Source organism: Pseudonaja textilis, chromosome 17, assembly GCF_049901715.1.
Source record: "Pseudonaja textilis isolate UNSWEBS1 chromosome 17, rPseTex1.2, whole genome shotgun sequence".
Classification (NCBI taxonomy): Eukaryota; Metazoa; Chordata; class Lepidosauria; order Squamata; family Elapidae; genus Pseudonaja; species Pseudonaja textilis.
The window spans coordinates 4,902,682-4,923,885 of record NC_142006.1 but is presented as its reverse complement, the minus strand read 5'-3'; the positions used below and the strand labels follow the sequence as shown (position 1 = coordinate 4,923,885).

The window sequence follows — 21,204 nt, the reverse complement described above, 5'->3', positions numbered from 1 at the left end:
ATTATACCTCCTATGCTCAACCATTTATCTTTTCTTTATACAATACCATTCTTATTCCTATAGTTCTAACCGGAGTTTCTATATGTATAAATATTTTAACTATCATTATACTCATATTATTTCTAATACTTTGATCGTCTTTCATTGTCGTTTTCTAATCTTTGCATTGAATTTTAATTCGTGTTACCGAGCCTTCCTCGTGGAACAGGGTTGCTCCCTCTTTGCGAACATAAATGAAGCAATATTTAGAGGGATTTTCACAATGATTTCTTTTCTATCAAAGTACATCTGGACTTCCCAGAAACCAAAACTGTAGTGGTGTCAATTTTGAGAACAAGGGAGGAGATCTGTGTTTTATGTAAGGAACCTGACCTCTGGCTATGGAAAGGAGATTAAAAAAACAAACTCAAAATCAAAAGAGCTCCAGCCAGTGGTTGTGATTCAAATGTTTTTACTACCGGTTCTGTGGGTGTTGCCTGGTGGGTGTGGTAGGGGAAGGATACTCTAAAAATCCCCATTCCCTCCCCACCTGACTAACCTACTTTCCAGCTCCCTTCTCCTGTGCAGGGCAACCAAAGGAGACCCAGCCAATCAGCTGGGACTCAGTGGAAGGCAGAGAATAGATGGGGTGGGACCAGTCAAAGGTTGCATTTGCCGGTTCTCCGAACTACCCAAAATTTCCGCTACCGGTTCTCCAGAACTGGTCCGAATCTGCTGAATGCCACCTCTGCCACCCTTACACTGTCTTGGTGGAGTAGGGGATTGACCTGATGAATTTCGGTCTGAAAGAAGAACCTTCTGCCAAAGCAAGGAATGACACAAACTCACATAAAGCGCACGATGATGAAATTCCAAACGATGTGTCCGAATCCTTTGGGAATCTGGCCAGAAAGGGGTTGTGTAGGCTAATCGGATCATGTTTAATGTCATTTTCTTTCTTACAGTAAACTCTGGCCTTGGCTTTAATCAGATACTGAGGATACGCAGGAACAATTACGTCTTGCCTCGACCTTTCAGAAATGAAGTTATTCCTGCAACCCATCCATCAGCCTTCGTCCTCTTCCTCAGAGTGAATTCGTACCACAGGCCTTAATAGGGTTTACACAATCACACGCCGTTAAGCTTCCATTGCTCTCTCCTGCTGCCGTTGCATTTGTTGATACGTTATTGAGCAACAGTTGACGTCAAACACATACAAGGGAGAAGGACGGTGGCAGGAATGGGGTGTGTCTACTCTAGTGAGAAAAGAAAGGTCTGCTGGATGTGTGTGTGTGTGCGTGTGTGTGTTTATGATATGATGGCAGTCTTCCAATATTAATAAGAAGAGGGGGTCAACCTGTTTTTTAAGCACCCGAAGCAAGGCAAGGAAACCAATCGAGCAGACCTAGAACTAAGAAGATATTTCCTGATGGTGAGAACAATTAACCAGCGGAACGACTTGCCTCCAGAAGTTGTGGCCGCTCCATCACTGGAGGTTTTCAAGAAGAGAGTGGACAACCATTTCTCTAATATGCTTGAACAGGGGGTTGGACTAGCTAGTCTTTAGATCTTTGGCTCTGCTTTTAAGCACCGCCCAACCTCCTTTAGGACTGAAGTTTCTATCATTCAGTGCAGACTCCCGGGAAGCAAATTTTATGTGACAGACTGAGCTGGCCGATGGCAGATAGATAGATCACTGAATGATTTTGTGAGCAGCTCAATCTGCCTGCCTGCTTTGCCTGATTTTGGGTAAAAGTTGCTCTTTTTTTAATATAAAAAAATTCAATATTTACATACATGGTGTGTTGTGGAGTTAATTTTATGAGCTTCCTTGCCAGCAAATTTTATGTGACAGACTCAGGCAGCTGATGGCAGATAGATAGATATCTGAATGAATCGGTGATTCTGTGAGCAACTCAATCTGCCTGCCTGCTTTCCCTGATTTTGGGTAAAAGTTGCTCTTTTTAAAAAAATAAATAAAAAAATTCAACATTTATATAAATATTTATAATATTTACATGCCCAGCCAATTACATGATCACCAAGCCACACCCACAAATTAGGACACGTACACATTACTGGTTAGTGGTCCCCGGGATTTAAAATTATGAGTTTGGTGGTCCCTGAGGTCCAAAAGGTTGGCGACCCGTGGACTAGATGACCTCCAAGACGCTGTGCTGTGCTGTGCTATTCTAGGGGTGGCTTGATAGCAATGCTTCAATATTTGAGGGGCTGTCACAGAGAAGGGAGGGTCAACTTAGTCTCCAAAGCACCTGAGGGCAGGACAAGAAGCAACAGATGGAAACTAACCCAGGAGAGAAGCAACCTAGAACTAAGGAGAAATTTCCTGACAGTGAGAACAGTGGAACTACTTGCCACCAGAAGTTGTGAATGCTCCGACACTGGAAGTTTTTAAGAAGATGTTGGATAACCATTTCTCTGAAGTGATGTAGGGCTTCCTGCCTAGGCAGGAGGTGGGACTAGAAGACCTCCAAGGTCCCTTCCAATTCTGTCCCGCTGTTCTGTTCTTTTGGAAAGAATTGGATTGAGGGGGCGGTGTGTTAGCTGAACCGAAGGGAAAGGTTGAAAGAGCTGAGGGACGGTGTTTGTTTTAGCTCAGACTTCTGAACAACTTGCCCGAGGCTGGGAGGGTAAGGCCAGGCAGGGAAGGATCCCAAGGGAAGACATTTGAGACGCCTTAGTGCGAAAGGCTTCAAAAGTTCAAAAGAGGGTAGGGTAGAAAAACTCCTCTGTCTTCATCAGGTGGTTGTTATTCTTAGAGCTTTTCCCATACTTATATTTTTGGCTCGGACTTTCTAAGCCAAGTATCCCATACACATAGAACCCTGTTTCTTTCATCAGAGGCAAAACTGATACAGTTAAGATCATAGGTGGGCCTCCTTATTTTAGACGAGAGAGACAGTTCGCCTAAACTGTTGGTTTGCCAACGTTTCTTTGCAGGGGGTGGGGGGGGTCACTAAACCTCAGTTTGCCCATTCTCCTAAGTGGGCTTTGGGAGTCCTAACCTTATCACCCCCACTGGCCTTGAAAAGCTACTGGAGCAAAGGAAATGATGACGCCCAACAGTGAGGGTAAGTCAATCGTACATCATGTCAAGACTCCAAAGCTGCAGTTTAGTTATAGACACATTTCTCAGAGTTGTGCAGAAAAACCATCCGGTGTTTTCCCCTATTTTTTAGGGGTTCTTTCAAAGCAGACTAGAATTCCAGTGCAACGTCTGCGAGAAAACAAACACACTCAGAGAGCACTAAGGATCTCACAGTCCTCCTCCTCCTCCTCCTCCTCCTCCTCCTCCTCCTCCTCCTCCTCCTCCTCCTCCAGTTTTGATCACCACACTATAAAAAATATGTTGAGACTCTAGAAAGAGAGCAGAGAAGAGCAACCAGGATGATGAGGGGACTGGAGACTAAAACATACAATAAACGGTTGCAGGAACTGGACCTGGCTAGTCTAGTGAAGAGAAGGACCAGGGGAGACAGGAGAGCTGTCTTCCAATATTTGAGGGACTGTCCCAGAGAGGAAGGGGTCAAGGCACCATTGAAGGCCAAACAAGGAATAATGGATGGACACTGAACAAGGAGAGATTCATCCTGGAAACAAGAATAAATTTTCGGACAGTGAGAACAATCCACCCATGGAACAGAAGTTGCCTTCAGAAGTTGTGTCATTGCTGGAAGCTTTCAAGAAGAGACTGGTCTGCCACCTGTCAGAAATGGTGTAGTGTCTCCTGCTTGGGTGGGGAGGGGGTTAACTAGATGACCTACAAGGTCCCATTCAACTCTGTTACTGTGTTCTCCACAAGCACTCACTCCCTTCTGGCACTGATAATGTTCCCTAGTTGGGTAATGAAACGTCTGCAAGAAAGCAGCCAAGTTCAGAGAGCCCCAAGGGCCCCTCCTGAGTTTCAGAACAGCATTGGTGTTATTTGCAAACTCCTAAAGGGACAAGATGTTGTGAGAACGTTGATGACAAATCGGGAATATGGATCCGGAGAAGTTGACGTAAGAAGCGTGAGGCGAGCTTCGTATAAACATCATAAATCACATATGTGTACTTTAAAACCCAAAATAGTGGAGGTTCCAGGGATTTCATAGACGCGAGAGAAACGGCTTTCCGAAGTACCGCAGAGGGCTAAGATTATTTTATCCTCGCGAAGTGAATACTGGTGAGTTTTTGTAGGTATTAATGCTGACTTCACAGCAAAGTGGAGATGTTGTTTGTCTAGAGTTGCTGGCTCAAAGGAGGCCTTGCCCCTTTTCTAAGGTTCACACCCCCCCTCCTTTCATCCAGCTGTGGGGGTCCTGAAGTCCGACTTCTGGGTGTTTCAACGCTGTCCCAGAAGAGCTCACAAGGAGAGAAGGCAGCCAAGCTGGACAATTTATGCTTGAGTGAGTGTTATGGATACAAAGCAGGGGAAGACAAGGCAGAACTGGGAAGCCCAGAGAAACATTTATGTCCTGTTGACATCACTCTTCTTGGACAGGTTATTTAGAGCTCTCCAAGTATAGCAGAGTGGGGAAGATGTTTCTATAATCAGTTTAATCCTCTTTCTCCTTCTCCTCCTTTCTCTTCTTCTTCCTCCTCTTTTCTCCTTTTCCTCCTCCTTCTCAATCACCACCTTTTCCTCCTTTTCCTCGTCCCTCTTCTTCTTCCTCTTCCTTGTCCTTCTCTTCTTCTTTTCTCCTCCTCCTCTTCCTCCTCTTCTTCTTTTCTCCTTCTCCTCCTCCTCCTCAACCACTTCCTCCTTCTGCTCTTCTTTTTCTTCCTCTTCTTCTTCCTCTTTTCTCCTCCTCCTTCTTCCTCCTCCTCCTCCTTCACCTCAACCACCACTACTACTACTACTTCTACTTCTTCTTCCTCCTCCTCCTCCTCCTCCTCCTTTCTCCTCCTCCCCAACCACTTCCTCCTCCTCCTTCCTCCTCTTCTTCTTCTTCTTCTTTTCTCCTCCTCTTCTTCTTCACCCTCCTTCTCTTCCTCAACCACCACCAACACCAACACTACTAATACTAGTTCCTCCTCCTCCTCCTCCTCCTCCTCTTCTTCCTCTTCTTCCTCTTCTTCTTCTTCTTCTTCTTCATCTCCTCCTCCTCCTCCTCCTCCTCCTCCTCCTCCTCCTCCTCCTCTTCTTCTTCTTCTTCTTCTTCTTCTTCTTCTTCTTCTTCTTCTTCTTCTTCTTCTTCTTCTTCTTCTTCTTCTTCTTTTTCATCTTCTTCTTCTTCTTCTTTCCTCCTCCTCCTCCTCCTCCTCCTCCTCCTCCTCCTCCTCCTCCTCGTCCTCCTCCTCTCCTTCTCCTTCTCCTTCTTCTTCTTCTTTCCTCCTCCTCCTCCTCCTCCTCCTCCTCCTCCTCCTCCTCCTCCTCCTCCTCCTCCTCCTCCTCCTCCTCTTCTTCTTCTTCTTCTTCTTCCCCCACCTCCTCCTCCTCTCCCTCCTCCACTTTCCATGTAGAGGCCCAGGATGCTTGTTATGAATTATCCCCGACTTCCTCTATCGTCATAGGGTTTCTTCTCACCCAGCAGATGAAAGGTTGCTATTAAAGGGCAGATGTGAGAGAACTACTACAGTCAAGGAGAACTTTCTTTTAAAGCAGGGGGAGAAAACACACAACGGGAGAAAGGAGGGGGAGGAAGCCAAACTTTCCAAACAAAACACGTTCATAGGAGGCCAAACATGTGGCCTCTTTCACCGAGCTAAGAGCGAGGCTTTCATTGCAAGGAGAGGGAAGACGGATTGAGGTGGAAACTTGCTTATTAAAACACCATGAGGGCAGTTCCAATGCCATTTTTGTACCCCTAAAAATAGGCCCTGTGAGCTGACTAAGCGGCAAACATCTAGTTAGTTACGTGTTTCCATTTTACTTCGCACCCGCAAACAAATGAGTTATAAACTAAACATCCCACTTGTTTGCTTGAAGAGTAATCGACTTTCTTACAGAAAGAAAACAAATAAATAAGTCAAGGATGAGCCTCGCTCAGAAGAGGAAGGAAATCACATAAGCCCAGGGCATTGTCAAGATACTTTCAAGACTAATGTGGGCACCTTGATATAGTTTCTTGACCTGTAGAATTGTCTCTGTCTCTATCTCTGTCTCCATCCATCCATCCACCCATCTCTCTCCCTCTCTCGTGCATCCCTCCCTCCATCCTTCCATTCATGCCTCTTTCTACCACTATAATCCATCCACCCACCTCTTTCTCTCTCATGGCTCCCTCCTTCTTTCCTTCCTTCCTTCCATCTAACTAACTCTATCCTCTCTTATCTACCTATCATCTATCTATCCAACTCATTTATATCTCTATCATCCATCCATCCACCTCTCTCATGTATCCCTCCCTCCTCCCTCCTTCCTTCCATCCCTCCATCTACATCTATTTTATCTACCTGTCATCTATCTATCCACCTCTCGTGGATCCCTCCCTCCCTCCTTCCATACACATCTATCTATCTATCTATCTATCTATCTATCTATCTATCTATCTATCTATCTATCTATCTATCTATCTATCTCTATAATCCACCCACCTCTCCCTCATGCCTCCCTCTTTCCCCTTCCCTCCTTCTTCCCCCCCTCCTTCTATCTAACTCTATCCTCTCTTATCTACCTATAATCTATTTATCCAACTCATCTCTAGGTCTATCATCCATCCATCCACCTCTCTCTCATGCATCCTTCCCCCCCTTCCTCCCGTCTACCCCTATCATCTATCTTATCTACCTGTGATCTATCTATCCACCTCTCTTGTGCATCCCTCCCTCCATCCTTCCACATCCATCCACCCATCCACCCACCCACCTATCTATCTACCTACCTATCGATCTATCTCTATAATCAATCCATCTAACTCTCTCTTCTCTCTCTTTTGCCTCCCTCCTTCCCCCTCCCTCCTTCTTTCCTTCCTTCCTTCCATCTAACTAACTCTATCTTCTCTTATCTACCAATCGCCTATCTATCCAACTCATCTTTATCTCTATCATCCATCCATCCACCTCTCTCTCATGCATCCCTCCTTCCCTCCTTCCTTCCATCTACCTCTATCATCTATCTTATCTACCAGTCATCTATCTATCCAACTCTCTCTCTCTCACTCTCTCTTGTGCATCCTTCTCTCCCTCCTTCCGTACACATATTTATCATCCACCCATCCATGGTCTATTACGGTTGTCTGCTCAGCTTCTGTTCACCCCCGTCTCACCTCCCGGGTCTCGTTGTCCTGGATGAGCATATATAACGGGATGATGTGGTTGATCTCCAGAAGGACCGGGGTGGGACTCAGTTGCTCCTTGCCCGCCCAGTGGCAGAGATGGCAAGTTGAAGGGCAGCGGCCCTTCTCTTCACAGTGGATCTCCACGCCAGAAACCATCTGATCATCGGACAGCATCTGGGCCGTCAGCAAGCCAGAGAGGTAAGTGATGAAAGGCATGGATTTGAGCTCTTTCTTGTTTCCAAGTTCGGTAGTTTCTGGTTGGGAAGGAGAGAGAATAGAAGAAAGAAAGAGTCATTTCTGGCTGCATGGAAGTTTGATGCCTTAAATAAACGTACCACTTAATAAGATGGACTGAAAGACCTCCAACTCTGTTATTCTATAGATAAAATATTCCTTTGCAGTTTGACATATGGATGCTGCAGAAATTGTTCTCTTGTTCTGGGCAGGAAGTTGACCCAGATAAACTGCAAGATCCTTCCTAGGTCCCAAACACGCAACCTTTACTCTGTTTCATATCATCTTTTCTAAGGTGCATCTTTCACTGCCTTTTGGTTTTGCATGTTCTGGACAGTTGGGCCTATCTGGAACCACAAATGTAGACCTCTCTTTTATTTAGTAAGCAGTGGGGTGCCACAAGGTTCTGTCTTAGGCCCAGTACTCTTCTATATCTTCATTAACAACTTAGATGAAGGAATAGAAGGGAAACTTACCAAATTTACAGATGATATTAAGCTGGCAGGAATAGCTAACATCCAAGAAAATAGGCTCAAGATCCAGATGGATCTTGACAGACTAGAACACTGGGCCATATCTAACAAAATGAAATTCAATGTAGAGAAAAGTAAAGTCCTACACTTAGGCAAGAAAAACCAAAAGGATACATATAGACTGGGTGAAACCAGGCTCAATAGTAGGAACTGTGAGAGGGATCTTGGAGTCTTAGTGGACAACCAGCTAAATATGAGCCAGCAGTGTGCAGCCACCATCAAAAAAGCTAATGCAATTCTAAGTTGCAGTAACAGAGGGAGACAATCGAGATCAAGGGAGGTACTAATATCACTTTACAAAGCCTTAGTAAGATCACACCTAGAGTACTGCATCCAGTTTTGGTCACCACATTATAAAAAGGATTTTGAGACTCTAGAAAAAGTACAGATCCCGGATAAGTTTAACTAAACCACCTTCCATGTATTTAAAAAAAACAATCTGGCGGCGCAGAATGATGGGTAGAGACCAAGAGAAGGTTTGTGATTAACCTTGGTGGCCAAGGCTGAGAATCCAAAGAGAAGCAGAACAAAAGAGGACATCTCACACCTCGGAGGAGGAGGCGGAGCAGCAAAGCGTTGCAGAAAATGCGGGTGTGGCAGGTGAGTAGAATGCATCTCAGGGGCTGCCCCAAAGAAGAGGGAGTCAAGCTATTCTCTAAAGCACCTGAGGGCAGGACAAGAAGCCATGGATGGAAACTCATCAAGGAGAGAAGCAACCTAGAAATTTCCTGACAGTGAGAACAATTAATCAATCGGATCGTTTGTCTTCAGCCTTTAGCAGTTGGGCTAAAGGATTATTCAGTAGGCAGATGTGGATAATAACACTCATCCCACCCCTCCAAAGGGTGAAAGGACTTTGGTACAGATACGGTAAATGAATATATATTAAATAAAAACCTAACCCCGAAACATCTGGAAGTAAATTCTCTCCTTTTCCGCCGGGAAGAAAGGAAACCATTTTGTAAGGGCTTGAAGATGGTTTCAGTGGAGCTACGCTGCCCTCCAATGGATTGTCAAAGCAACAACGCCAGAAACAAAAGCACGGGAAAGAAAATAAGGGAACTGACAGTTTGCAAAGTTCTAGAAAGCTTTTTCCCCCCCCTTCAGATTAACAGAGATGGAAGGGACCTTGTAGGTCATCTAGTCCAACCCCCTGCCCAAGCGGGAAAAGCTTACACCACTTCTGGCAAATGGCAGTTCGATCTCTTCTTGAAAGCCTCCAGTGATGAGATTCAACCTGGAAATAAGGAGGAATTTTTCAGACAATCGACCGATGGAACATTGGAATTGCCTTCAGAAGTTGTGGGAACTTCATCCCTGGAAGCTTTCAAGAAGAGACTGGACTGCCATCTGTCAGAAATGGTGTAGGGTCTACTGCAGTGTATTTACCTGACTTGGTTAAGACCACACTTGGATCACTGTGTCCAGTTTTGATCACCACAATACGAAAAAGATGTTGAGACTCTGGAAAGAGTGCAGAGAAGAGGTTGCTGGAATTGGGTATGTCTAGTTTTAATGAAAAGAAGGACTGGGGGACATGATAGCTGTCTTGAGGGGCTGCCATAAAGAAGAGGGAGTCAAGCTATTCTCCAAAGCACCCAAAGGCAGGACAAGAAGCAGTGGGTGGAAACTAACCAAGGAGAGAAGCAACTTAGAACTAAGGAGAAATTTCCTGACAATCACAACAATTAATCATTGTGAACAACTTGCCTCCAGAAGTTGTGAATGCTCCAGCACTGGAAGTTTTTAAAAAGATGTTGGATAACCATTTGTCTGAAGTGGTGTAGGGTTTCCTGCCTAAGCAGGGGGTTGGACTAGAAGACCTCCAAGGCCCCTTCCAACTCTGCTATTCTGGGATAACACACTACATAACAGGGCATAAGGACTATGCAATGTTGCAAGCAAGACACTGATGTGCTTAATTTGATGGCAAAGACTTCTACAGTAAAACGATATTTGCTGCTTTTAGTTCAGCCGTGTCATTTTATTTTTCACTTTCAACTTTTACAAAGTGTCCATGCATTGCTTTATTTATTCCGAACATGTCTACATGGCCTCCTTTCCAAACGACGTCTCTAAGCCGTTTCAAATAACATTCAAAGAGGGGCAACACACAAGGATAAGTTAAAGTGACGGGAAAAGGCACGCATTAAAACATTGTATCAGATCAGACATCATTAAGCGATAGATAAACTGTAGTGGGAAATAGCTGTAGCCATAAAATGTAACCATAAAAAGGTAATTTATTAAAAGGTAAAACATTAACATTCAAAGTAACACTAAGTAACAGGCTTGGAGAAATAAAATATGCACCCTCCAATTTATGCTTTCAGCTTTTCAGCATGGAGAAAACAATTGCAACTAAATTCTTATTTTCTTTTATTATCAAATCAGCGTCAGCTCTTGGCAGCCACATAGATCGATTTCTCGAGGAAAACTTGTGCTCAACCTAGAACTTCAAATCTTCTAAGAATGTGCCTATCACCATGATAACTGAGACCACCCACATGGCTGGTTGTCTCCTCCTCCTCCTCCTCCTAATCCCTACTGTCTTCTAGTGCTGATGATGTTCCCTAGTTGGGTAATGAAATGTCTGCAAGAAAAGACCAAGAGAGCACCAAGGACCCCACAGTCCTCCTCCTCCTCCTCCTCCTCCTGATAATCTGTCCATAATATGACAATTTGAATTTGCTCTTTCAGTAAGATCTGGTTTAGAAGATCCACTTGCTTGTTTTCTCGGCTATCCGTGATTTTAATGACTTATCCTTCATGGAACCCACAAAAGCCAGATGTGGTTCAACCAAAGTTTAGCATTTAAACTCCTATTTTTCTGGAGGTACGGTGTCACCCTAGGGTCACAAATCACAGTTTGCAAACAGCAATGGTTGAATCCATCAGTGTCACCCTATGTTATATTCAGGCCTGGCCTAGGAGAATTATAAACCTTTTGGGTCAGCAAACTAACCATCAAGAAAGGGAGAATTTGGGGCTTCCTCTCACCATGTGAAGCTCTGGTCCCTGTTAAGCCATCCTTGGGTCTGGTAAGGTGGCCAAATTCTAGATGTGGACAAACAGAACCCCACAAAGTTTAACTCTTGACTGCGCCCTCACAGTCATCCCTATTTTTGCAGCTCAAGGAAGGATCTATCAATCATAATCAAATTGGAGGCTCTTTTCACACACACACACACAAAAGAAAAGTAGGTAGATAGATATTTATGTGTGTGTGTGCTTGTGTGTTTTTGTCTGTGTTTGTGTGAAAGTCCTGATGTGACTTTCTTTTGCTGATTTTGAGGGCTTGTCACCACGGCTTCCCACAGAGGCAATAAATAGAGAGATTAAACCACCATTTGTCTGAAATGATATAAGGTTTCCTGCCTGAGCAGGGGGTTGGTCTAGAAGACCTCCAAGGTCCCTTCCAGCTCTTTTATTCTGTTATTTTCCTAGTATGATTTGATTACTTATTGTATCCTATGACTATCATTAAGTGTTGTACCTGATGATTCTTGACTTTGGACGAATGTCTCTTTTCTTTTATGTACACTGAAAGCATTTGCACCAAGACAAATTCCTTGTGTGTCCAATCACACTTGGCCAATAAAGAATTCTATTCTATATTCTATATAGAACAGAATATGGAATAGAATAGAATAGAATCTAGGAATAGAATAGAATCTAATAAGAATAGAATATAGGAATAGAATATAGGAATAGAATAGAACAGAATGTAGTAAGAATAGAATATAGGAATAGAATAGAATCTAGTAAGAATAGAATCTAGGAATAGAATAGTATCTAGTAAGAATAGAATATAGGAATAGAATAGAATCTGGTAAGAATAGAATCTAGGAATAGAATAGAATCTAGTAAGAATAGAATCTAGGAATAGAATAGAATCTAATAAGAATAGAATCTAGGAATAGAATCTAGGAATAGAATAGAATTAGTAAATAGAATCTAGGAATAGAATAGAATCTAGTAAGAATAGAATCTAGGAATAGAATAGAATCTAGTAAGAATAGAATCTAGGAATAGAATAGAATAGAATCTAATAATAGAACAGAACAGAATAGAAATATTGGAGTGAGAATAGAATAGAATAGAATAAATAGAACAGAATATGGAACAGAATAGAATTCTTTACTGGACATACAAGGAATTTGTCTTGGTGCAAATGTTCTCAGTCGTACATAAAAGCAGACAGACATTCATCAAGAAGCATAAAGGTGCAACACTTAATTTGTTCCTTTATTTAGACGAATTGAAATCCGTGCATGCAACGCCCGAAAGATGGAAATTCATTTCGCGTAAACAAACAACCAAGGAAAAGCGAAACCACTTTCCTCCCTCCTTCCTTCTCGCCTCCGGGCATCCAGGAGGGACTCAATCCTGGGCGGCGTTTCCCCAAGGTAAAAAAAAAAAGAAGAGCCTCACGTCTCCCATCATGCCTGGCGAGAGGCGACGTTGCCGGGGTGGGAGGGAACAGATGGGGGGGGAGGAGGAGGTGAGGAGGGGGGGTGTAGCAGCCTCCCTTTCTGCGCAGGCGTGGAGCACGGAAGAGAAAGGGGTGGGGAAAAAAAAACCACGACAAAAGGTTGGTGCGGCTACGAGAGAGAGAGAGAGAGGAAAACGGGCAGGTAGGGAGGGGCTCTGCTTTGCCGGAGGGGGAGGAAATGGGGCAGCGGGAAAGAAGTGGGTGACCTCATGCAACCCCCTCCAAAAAAACCCTCGGAGAGCGTCCTGATCCCCCGCGATCGCCTCCTGGGGGCTTTTCCCCACCCACTCCACTCAAAATCAGTCCGTGGTTGCTCCAAAAATTCCTTTGCAAAGGACTGCAGGGGTTGGAAAGGTTTTTTTCCCTCGGCCCCCCTCTCTCTGTGTCTCCCTCCCTTTCTCTCTCTCTCTCCCTCCCTCTCTCCCCCATCTCTGTCTCTCTCTTTCCCTCCCTCTCCTCTCTCTTCCTTTTCTCTCTTTCTCCCCACTGTCCTCTCTCTCCTCCCTTTCTCTCTCCCTCTTTCTCTCTCCCTCCCTCTCTCTCTTCCCCCTGCAAAACTTGGGCATGGTGGGCTAGATAGATGAGCTTCTTAACCCCCCCACCGCCACTCCAGGAATCTGATTTTGCAAAGCCCCACCCCGTTTCCCAGGCTGGCAAAGCGATCCCTTCCTTGACTCCAGCCCCGATCGCTTGCAAACATCGGTCGGATGGCCCAATGCGCCCCCACCCCGATAACGAACCCAAAATGCATCTGCCTTCCTCTCCTCCCCCCCCACAGCAAAATATTTCAAAGGCAACCCCATCCTCGGAGCTTGGAGGATGCCACACAACTCTGAACCACCCCCACCCCTTGATAATGCAAAGTCATACACCCTCCCCCCTTTTTCCAAGGGGCTGGGGGATTGGATCCTGGATTAATACCATGCATTTATTTGGTGCCATAGAATAACAGAGTTGGAAAGGACCTTGGAGGTCATCTAGTCCAACCCGCTCTTTTTCCGATTCAAGTTGACCATCATCCTGGCTTTTGTCCTTGTGGACGTAGCCATCTTGCCCATTGAGGGACAGGCCTCCAAACTTCGGTGGGGCACATGGGTTGAAGCATTGCTACGCGCAGCCCTTCTCAACCCACACGGCTTTCAGGTAACTTGCAAAGCCGGGTTTTCCGTCAATAAAACGTTTAATTCCTTCCCGATAATCTTTCCAGGATTTGAGGGTGTGATGTTTGGCTGCAGTGTGCGGGCACGTAGGGGAGCAAAACGACTTGCACGACCGTTGGCTCGCGCCAAACCATTTACATTTGGGGCACACACACCTCCTGTGTAACGGAGGACAGACCAGGCCCCTGTGGTGCCTTGGATGAAGGAAAACAAGTGGGGTGGGTGGAGGAATAAAGGAAAGAGAGATGCCTTCATCTCAACCCTAAACTCTTCTTTGAGGAAGGGGGAAAGGGTCAACTTTGCGCCTTCAACTTTGCTGAACGAAACTGCCCTGGCAACAGGAAGAGCATCCGGCCAGTAAACACTCTGCTAGCTCTAGTCAGACTTCACCCCGGAAGGGATTACGGGGTCATCCAGTGAGGATGGATTTAGGAAAGATGAGGAGAAATGGGGTGAAAAGAGCGGATCGTGGAAAGGCACAAAAGAAAGGGAGGAATGTGAAAATATCTTAATTTTCTAAGCTTGGAACGTTCAAGTAAGCGCTTCTTGGTTTCGAATAGATGGGGATGCATTAGCAAAAAAAAATTTTCTTCTCACTCAGGGGGTCTCCAACCATGGGAACCTTTCAGATCTGTGGACTTTCAACTCCCAGAATTCTGGCTGGAGAATCCGGGGAATTGAAGTCCACAAGTCTTAAAAGTTGCCAAGGTTGGAGTCAGTGGTGGGATTCAAATAATTGAACAATCGGTTCTCTGCCCTAATGATTTCTTCCAACAACCAGTTCATCAAACTGCTCAGAAAGTTAACAACCGGTTCTCACAAACTGGTGCAAACCGGCTGAATCACACCAGTGGTTGGAGTCCCTGTCTTCTAATAGACCCTGGTCTGCTAAAAAGTCTTCTCACTGTTTTAAGGTCTCCTCTGGAAGATCTTGGGAGAGCTAAATACAGTTTACTCCTCAGCTTACAACCGTCCGTGTAGCGACCAAAGTTACAACGGCACAGAAAAAAGTGACTTACGACCGCTTATTCAATTTACAACCATCACAACCTGCCCAAGGTAGGACTGGTGCAGTGGCCTAGAGGTGGAATTCTCGCCTCACAACCAGGAGGCTGCGTGTTCGATCCTTGGTAGTGGCAGATATTTCTCTCTCTGGGCAACAATGAGAATATATCTGCTGAACAAAACTCCGCACTGATGACAGGAAGGGCATCCGGCCAGTAAACTGCTAGCTCAATTCAGTTGCCCCGACTCCACCCCACAAGGGATTATGGGGTTGTTAAAAGGATCACGATGACAGCCTCCCCAAGGTGACCCCAGAAAATGTTTGAGATAGTCTTCTACTCTTCCACTACAGATGGCAGCTCTGCCTTCTGAAAGCCATTCTCCCTGTTCTGTCAGTGTGGTGTTAATTGGGACGGTGGGCTTTAAACGACATCACCAGCACAGAGTGGGCTGAACTCTCAAATGCAACCGAAAATCCCGCCAGGGTTGCAAGAACCCCATTTGGGTGTTCAGGTGTGTGTGTGTCTGCCTTTTCAAAAACAAGCAACTGCAAAGAAATTAAGCCATAAAACGGAAACTGATTCGATATGACTGTTGAAAAACACAAGGCTGACCACATGCTGCTTTGCGATGAAGTGGAAGGCAAACACAGTTGTGACAAGGACACACTATATTCTGATCTGTTTTATCTCTCTCAATTTCTGTTGCATTCTATTCTAATTCTCTTCTGGTCTAATTCTATTGTATTTAAATTATGTTTTTAATTCTATTTCATTCCGTCCTGTTTGCAGTCCATTCTAATTCTGTTCTGTTCCATTTCATTCTTCTGTTTTCTGTTCTGTTCTGCCCTATTCCTGTTCTGTTCCATTCTACTCCACTGCAATCCAATTCTGTTTCAATTCTGTTCTATTCCGTTCCATTATTCTATTCTATTCTATTCTATTCTATTCTATTCTATTCTATTCTATTCCATTCTATTCCATTCCATTCCATTCCACTCCACTCCACTCCACTCCACTCCACTCCTATGTTCTGTTCTGTTCCATCCCAGAATAAAATATATGACTCTGAATTAGACCCCAACTAAAAATACTGTAGTTACCGATGAAGCTCACGACTGTGTTACAAGGAAAGCACAAATAATTAAATTGTGACCGCCGGTTTTCCTTAATTTTTCATTCTCCCCAGTGATGAATGACCACGTCATTTAGCAAACACGGGGCATGATTATTATTACTGTTACTGTTATTATCGTCATCACTATCTTCATTATCATCATCCTAAATAAACCACCTAAACTTCCACCCTTGGGTTTTAGAACAGGCCTCTAGCGATGTCAACTTGCTCCATTTTTGAAGCGTGTTTTCAGACCTTAACTTCCTCCAAACTGCACATTTCTCGCAAGATTGTGAGTTTTGCACGTGAGAAAAATCTAGCTGTCCTTTGTTTTTTCTTCTTCTTCTCCTTGGCGGTCATTCCGAGTTCGAAGCAGGTGCTAAAATATCTGTCTATGTTTGCAAGTTGGGGCTTCGAATATAATGATTAGAAGAGGAAGCCAGGCAGGTTTTCCTCCTGGGAGGGATGTTCAAGAAATCCCTAAAACTTTCCTTGATGTGCTTAAATCTGCACGTTCATTGCTTTAGCAGGTGTGTGATGCACCACTCGTCTCTTGGATGTCCTTGAGATGTTTTTTTGTAGTGGTCTTGTACTCAGCGGGCCTGGGATCCATCTGTTAAATTCACCACTAACTGCCAGAAAGAAGCGAACATAATTCACTAACACACACACACACAGAGAGACACACACACGACCTCACACACATACATACACACAAAGTGACCTCAAGACTTCCAGCCTTCCAAAACGGCTTTAAAATTTGGAAGTCCCATCAGGCTTGGCGATCCAAGGCAGCGTGCAGCCCGTTGAGATTTATGTAGAGTTAACAGAATACTAACAGAATAACCGTATTGGAAGGGGCCTTAGAGGTCTTCTAGCCCAACCTCCCTGCTCAAATGGGACCTTATTTCATTTCAGACAAGGGCTGTCCAAGCTCTTAAAAACCTCCAGTGATGGAGAGCACCCACAACTTTTGAAGACAAGCTGTTCCATTGATTGATCGTTCTCACTCTTAGAAAATCTCTCCTTGTTTCCTGGTTGCTTCTCTCCTTGGTTAGTTTCCACCCATGGCTTCTTGTCCTGCCTTCAGGTGCTTTGGAGAATAGCTTGGACCCCTCTTCTTTGGGGCAGCCCTTGAGATATTGGAAGACTTCTATCATCCTCCAAGTTTCTAATGGTTTTTAAGGATAGAAGATTCCGATTTTACTTGCGTTTTAACTCTGTTTATAATCCGGAGTTTTCTACAAGTGAGATGAGAAGCTAGATAAATCTATTTAATAAATAAGATCTGGCTGTTTTTCTTTTGAGGGGTCCTTGGTGCTTTCTGAGCTTGGTTGTCTTCTTGCAGATGTTTCATGACCCAACTAGGGAACATCATCAGTCTGTTGATTATCCTTGATCATTAAACACTGGTGACGTTCCCTAGTTGGGTTGTGAAACATCTACAAGGAAACTACCAAGCTCAGAGATCACCAAGGATTCCTCATTTGAAATGTGAACTACACGTATTTTATCTCTCTCTCTCTCCCTCTCTCTCTCTCTCTTTCTTTTCCCCCCTGAAACAGTTCAGAAAGATCTGAGGAAATCGATGCAACCCATCTCAACTTGGCTCCAACACCATGGCTGCTGCCCCTCAATTCAATTCGGATGCCCTTCGCGAAGTTTTGGAGTGCCCCATCTGTATGGAGTGCTTCAATGAAGAACACCTGCGGCCCAAACTGCTCCACTGCGGCCACACCATCTGCAAACAGTGTTCAGAGAAGCTCCTGGCCAGCAACATCAATGGGATCCGTTGTCCCTTCTGTAGCAAAGTCACCAGGATCACCAGCCTGGCTCAGCTGACTGACAATCTCACCGTCTTGAAGATCATCGACACGGCCGGGCTGAGCGAGACCGTCGGCGTTCTCATGTGCAAAGCCTGCGGACGGAGGCTGCCCAAGCAGTTCTGCAGGAGCTGCAGCCTGGTCCTGTGCGAGCCTTGCAAAGAGTCGGAACATCTCCAGCAACATCACAACGTGGTGGCCATCAAAGAAGCCGCCGACGAGAAGAGGAGGGACTTTGGGGCCAGGCTGGGTCGCCTCCGAGAGCTGATGGGGGACCTTCAGAAGAGGAAAGTGTCTCTGGAAGGGGTTTCGAAGGACCTCCAAGGCAGGTACAAAGCTGTCCTCCAAGAGTACAGCAAAGAAGAGCGCAAGGTCCAAGAAGAGTTGGCCAGGTCGCGGAAGTTCTTCACCGGCTCCCTCTCCGAGGTGGAGAAGGTGAACAGCCAGATCATGGAGGAACAAGCTTACCTCCTCAACATTGCCGAGGTCCAGATTGTTTCACGCTGCGATTACTTCCTTGCCAAAATCAAACAGGGAGACATCGCCCTCCTGGAGGAGGAAGGAGAAGAGGAGGAACCGGAGTTGATGAACAGCCTTCCCAAAGAGCTGACCTTACAAGAGGTGGAACTCCTCAAGGTCGGTCATATCGGACCCCTCCAGATAGGACAAGTAGTCAAAAAACCCCGGAGCATCAACGTCGAGGAGACTTTGATGGAGACAACGGCGGAAGCGTCGGGGTCCTTCAGAGAAGCAGATCTCCCTGCGGACGAGGTCAACCCGTTGTCCCGTTGCTCTTCGCCTGCAAAACCAAGGATGCCCGAGGCGACCTCCAGCATCCAGCAATGCCACTTCCTCAAGAAAATGGGCTCAAAGGGTAACACGCCAGGCACGTTCAACCTGCCCGTCAGCCTCCATGTCACCCCGCAAGGAGAGGTCCTCGTGGCAGACCGGGGCAACTTCCGGATCCAAGTCTTCACCCGTAAGGGTTTTTTGAAGGAAATCCGCCGGAGCCCAAGCGGGATCGACAGTTTCGTGCTCAGCTTCCTTGGGGCCGACTTGCCCAACCTGACTCCCTTGTCGGTCACCATGAACTGCCACGGGCTGATCGGGGTCACCGACAGCTACGACAACTCGATGAAAGTCTACACCCTGGACGGGCACTGTGTGGCATGCCACCGAAGCCAGCTGAGCAAGCCGTGGGGCATCGCCGCTTTGCCTTCCGGACAGTTTGTGGTGACTGACGTCGAAGGAGGCAAGCTGTGGTGCTTCACGGTGGACCGGGGTGTTGGGGTGGTGAAGTACAGCTGCCTCTGCAGCGCCGTGCGGCCGAAATTCGTCACTTGCGACGCCGAAGGGACCATCTACTTCACCCAGGGTCTGGGCCTGAATCTGGAGAACCGCCAGCACGAACATCACCTGGAAGGCGGGTTTTCCATTGGCTCCGTCGGTTCGGACGGACAGCTGGGCCGGCAAATCAGTCACTTCTTTTCCGAGAACGAAGATTTCCGCTGCATCGCCGGCATGTGTGTGGACTCACGGGGAGATCTGATTGTGGCCGACAGCAGCCGCAAAGAGATCTTACATTTCCCCAAAGGTGGCGGCTACAATATCCTCATCCGAGAAGGTCTGACCTGCCCCGTTGGCATAGCTGTCACTCCCAAAGGTCAATTGTTGGTGCTGGACTGCTGGGATCATTGCATTAAGATTTATAGTTACCACTTGCGAAGGTATTCCACACCTTAAGATGGGAAAACACACACACACACACACACGCATCTCTTTGTCCTTCACTCCCTCTTCCCATATCAATTCTTCCAAGGTCGGCTGACCGATAGTGGTGCCAACACGTTTTGTGCCATAAACGTCAAAACTGGGGCGATAGTTGCTCCGATTTTTTAGCGTGTGTTTGTTTTAGAACAAAGACTGCACGTTTCTGTTTGCAAGCATAGAGTGTGTTTTGTTTTTCTTTTTAACACACACACACACACACATACACACCCCAGAATTCACGACTTCTTGGTAAGAGGAGCTGCCTGGCAACGCGGTCTTTGTCCAAACACAACTTTGGACTTGGCACTCTAGCTGCAGGCAACGGGCAAAACGGTTTGCGGTGATGTCAACTGGCCGATGGAAAAACAAGATCCTTCTGAAGTAGAAAATGAGCCAGCTGTGTGAGGTGTGAGTTAAGTTGGGTTCTGCACACCCAACTTAAGAAGATGCTGGATGGATTCAAGAGAATTGTCCTCCATCCTTTCCATCTCATTTTTTGGGGGGCAAACTCTTTCTTTCTCCGTTCATGTGTCCAAATGCTAAATGCCTATATGTGTGCATGTTTTTTTTTTTAAAAAAAATCCCATTAACCCTGGCCAGCTCTCTTCACTCCCCACTCTTGGCACCTTTCACAAAACACAATTGCACTCCTTATAAGCCAACCCACCGGATCAGGAAACTAACACTCCACTTCAAAAGCAACTTCTAGTGGTTGTTTTTAAATGCCTCCAAAGTGCTAAAGCTCCCGTTTTTTTTTTTTTATGTCTCTCCCATCTGAGGCCTCTTGTCTGATGTGAAGTAGGTCTTGTTTGGTTTGAAAAAAAAACAAAAGAAACTGGAAACTTTTAAAAAGTCTGTAACAAAGAATGTTTAGAGGTGTGTTTCTTTTTTCCCCTTCTCTTTGCAATTCATTACTCCACTATCTTCTGGCTTTTTTTGAGGGGCGGGAAGCGGGGCAGGGGGGAATATTGTTTGGGAAAGTCATTTCTCCAGCTGACAGTTTCCCAATTGTGAGAGAAATGGGTGTAAACACAATCAGATGTGACAAATGATAGGTTTAATCCTGCATTCCACACCACTGCACTGCGCTGATGAGCTTCTTACTTTCAGGCAAAAATCTACGTGTGTCTCTCGGAGGGAGGAAGGGCCTTCTTGCCATATTAAGTCGGATTTTTCTGCCAAGGAGACTCAAAAGTTCCTTGACACAGCAAGGTTTGATTTTAAGGCAATGCAACTATTAAAAAAAAGATGTTGAGACTCTAGAAAGAGTGCAGAGAAGAGCAACCAGGATGATGAGGGGACTGGAGGCTAACACAGACGAAGAACTGTTAACAGGAACTGGGCCGGGCTAGTCTAGGGAAGAGAAGGACCAGGGGAGACAGGATAGCAGTCTTTCAATATCTCAGGGGCTGCCCCAAAGAAGAGGCAGTCAAGCTATTCTCCAAAGCACCTGAAGACAGGACAAGAAGAATTGGATGGAAACTAATCAAGGAGAGAAGCAACCTAGAACTAAGGAGAAATTTTCTGGCCATGAGAACAATCAACCCATGGAACAGAAGTTGCCTTCGGAAGTTGTGGGAGCTTCATCCCTGGAAGCTTTTAAGAAGAGACTGGACTGCCATCTGTCAGAAGTGGTGTAGGGTCTTCCGCTTGGGCAGGAGGTTGGACTAGATGACCTACAAGGTCCCTTCCAACTCTGTAATCTAAACTGTTGTAACCTGTGTTCCAGAAGGGGCATCTTGCTTGCCAAGGCTACTTACAAAAAGGCAACTTCCATATCTAGAGTTGATGGAAATTGGAGAGAATGAACTGGAGTGGGAATGTTTTCCTCCAATTGCAGCTCTGCTTCCAACCTGTTCATTTCAT

The 21,204-nt window shown here is 45.6% G+C and overlaps 2 protein-coding genes across 5 annotated transcripts in view; one reads left to right on the top strand and one right to left on the bottom strand.

Moving 5' to 3' along the window:
* ASTN2 (astrotactin 2) overlaps window positions 1-21,204 on the bottom strand; it is a 279,279-nt gene that overhangs the window by 48,061 nt on the left and 210,014 nt on the right. For all 3 annotated transcript variants that reach the window (XM_087914557.1, XM_087914558.1, XM_087914556.1), the window contains exon 17: window positions 7,191-7,456. In XM_087914557.1, the coding sequence (XP_087770683.1) occupies window positions 7,191-7,456 (266 nt within the window). The remainder of the gene's footprint in view (window positions 1-7,190; window positions 7,457-21,204) is intronic.
* On the top strand, window positions 12,489-20,205 carry TRIM32 (tripartite motif containing 32). Of its 2 annotated transcripts, none has more exons than XM_026724902.2 (2): window positions 12,489-12,563; window positions 17,311-20,205. In XM_026724902.2, exon 2 carries the CDS (start codon window positions 17,365-17,367, stop codon window positions 19,309-19,311), a length of 1,947 nt encoding a protein of 648 aa, XP_026580687.1. In that variant the 5' UTR covers window positions 12,489-12,563; window positions 17,311-17,364; the 3' UTR covers window positions 19,312-20,205. The 2 variants fall into 2 exon arrangements, with proteins under 2 accessions (XP_026580687.1, XP_087770685.1); XM_087914559.1 differs by having other exon boundaries at window positions 12,497-12,606.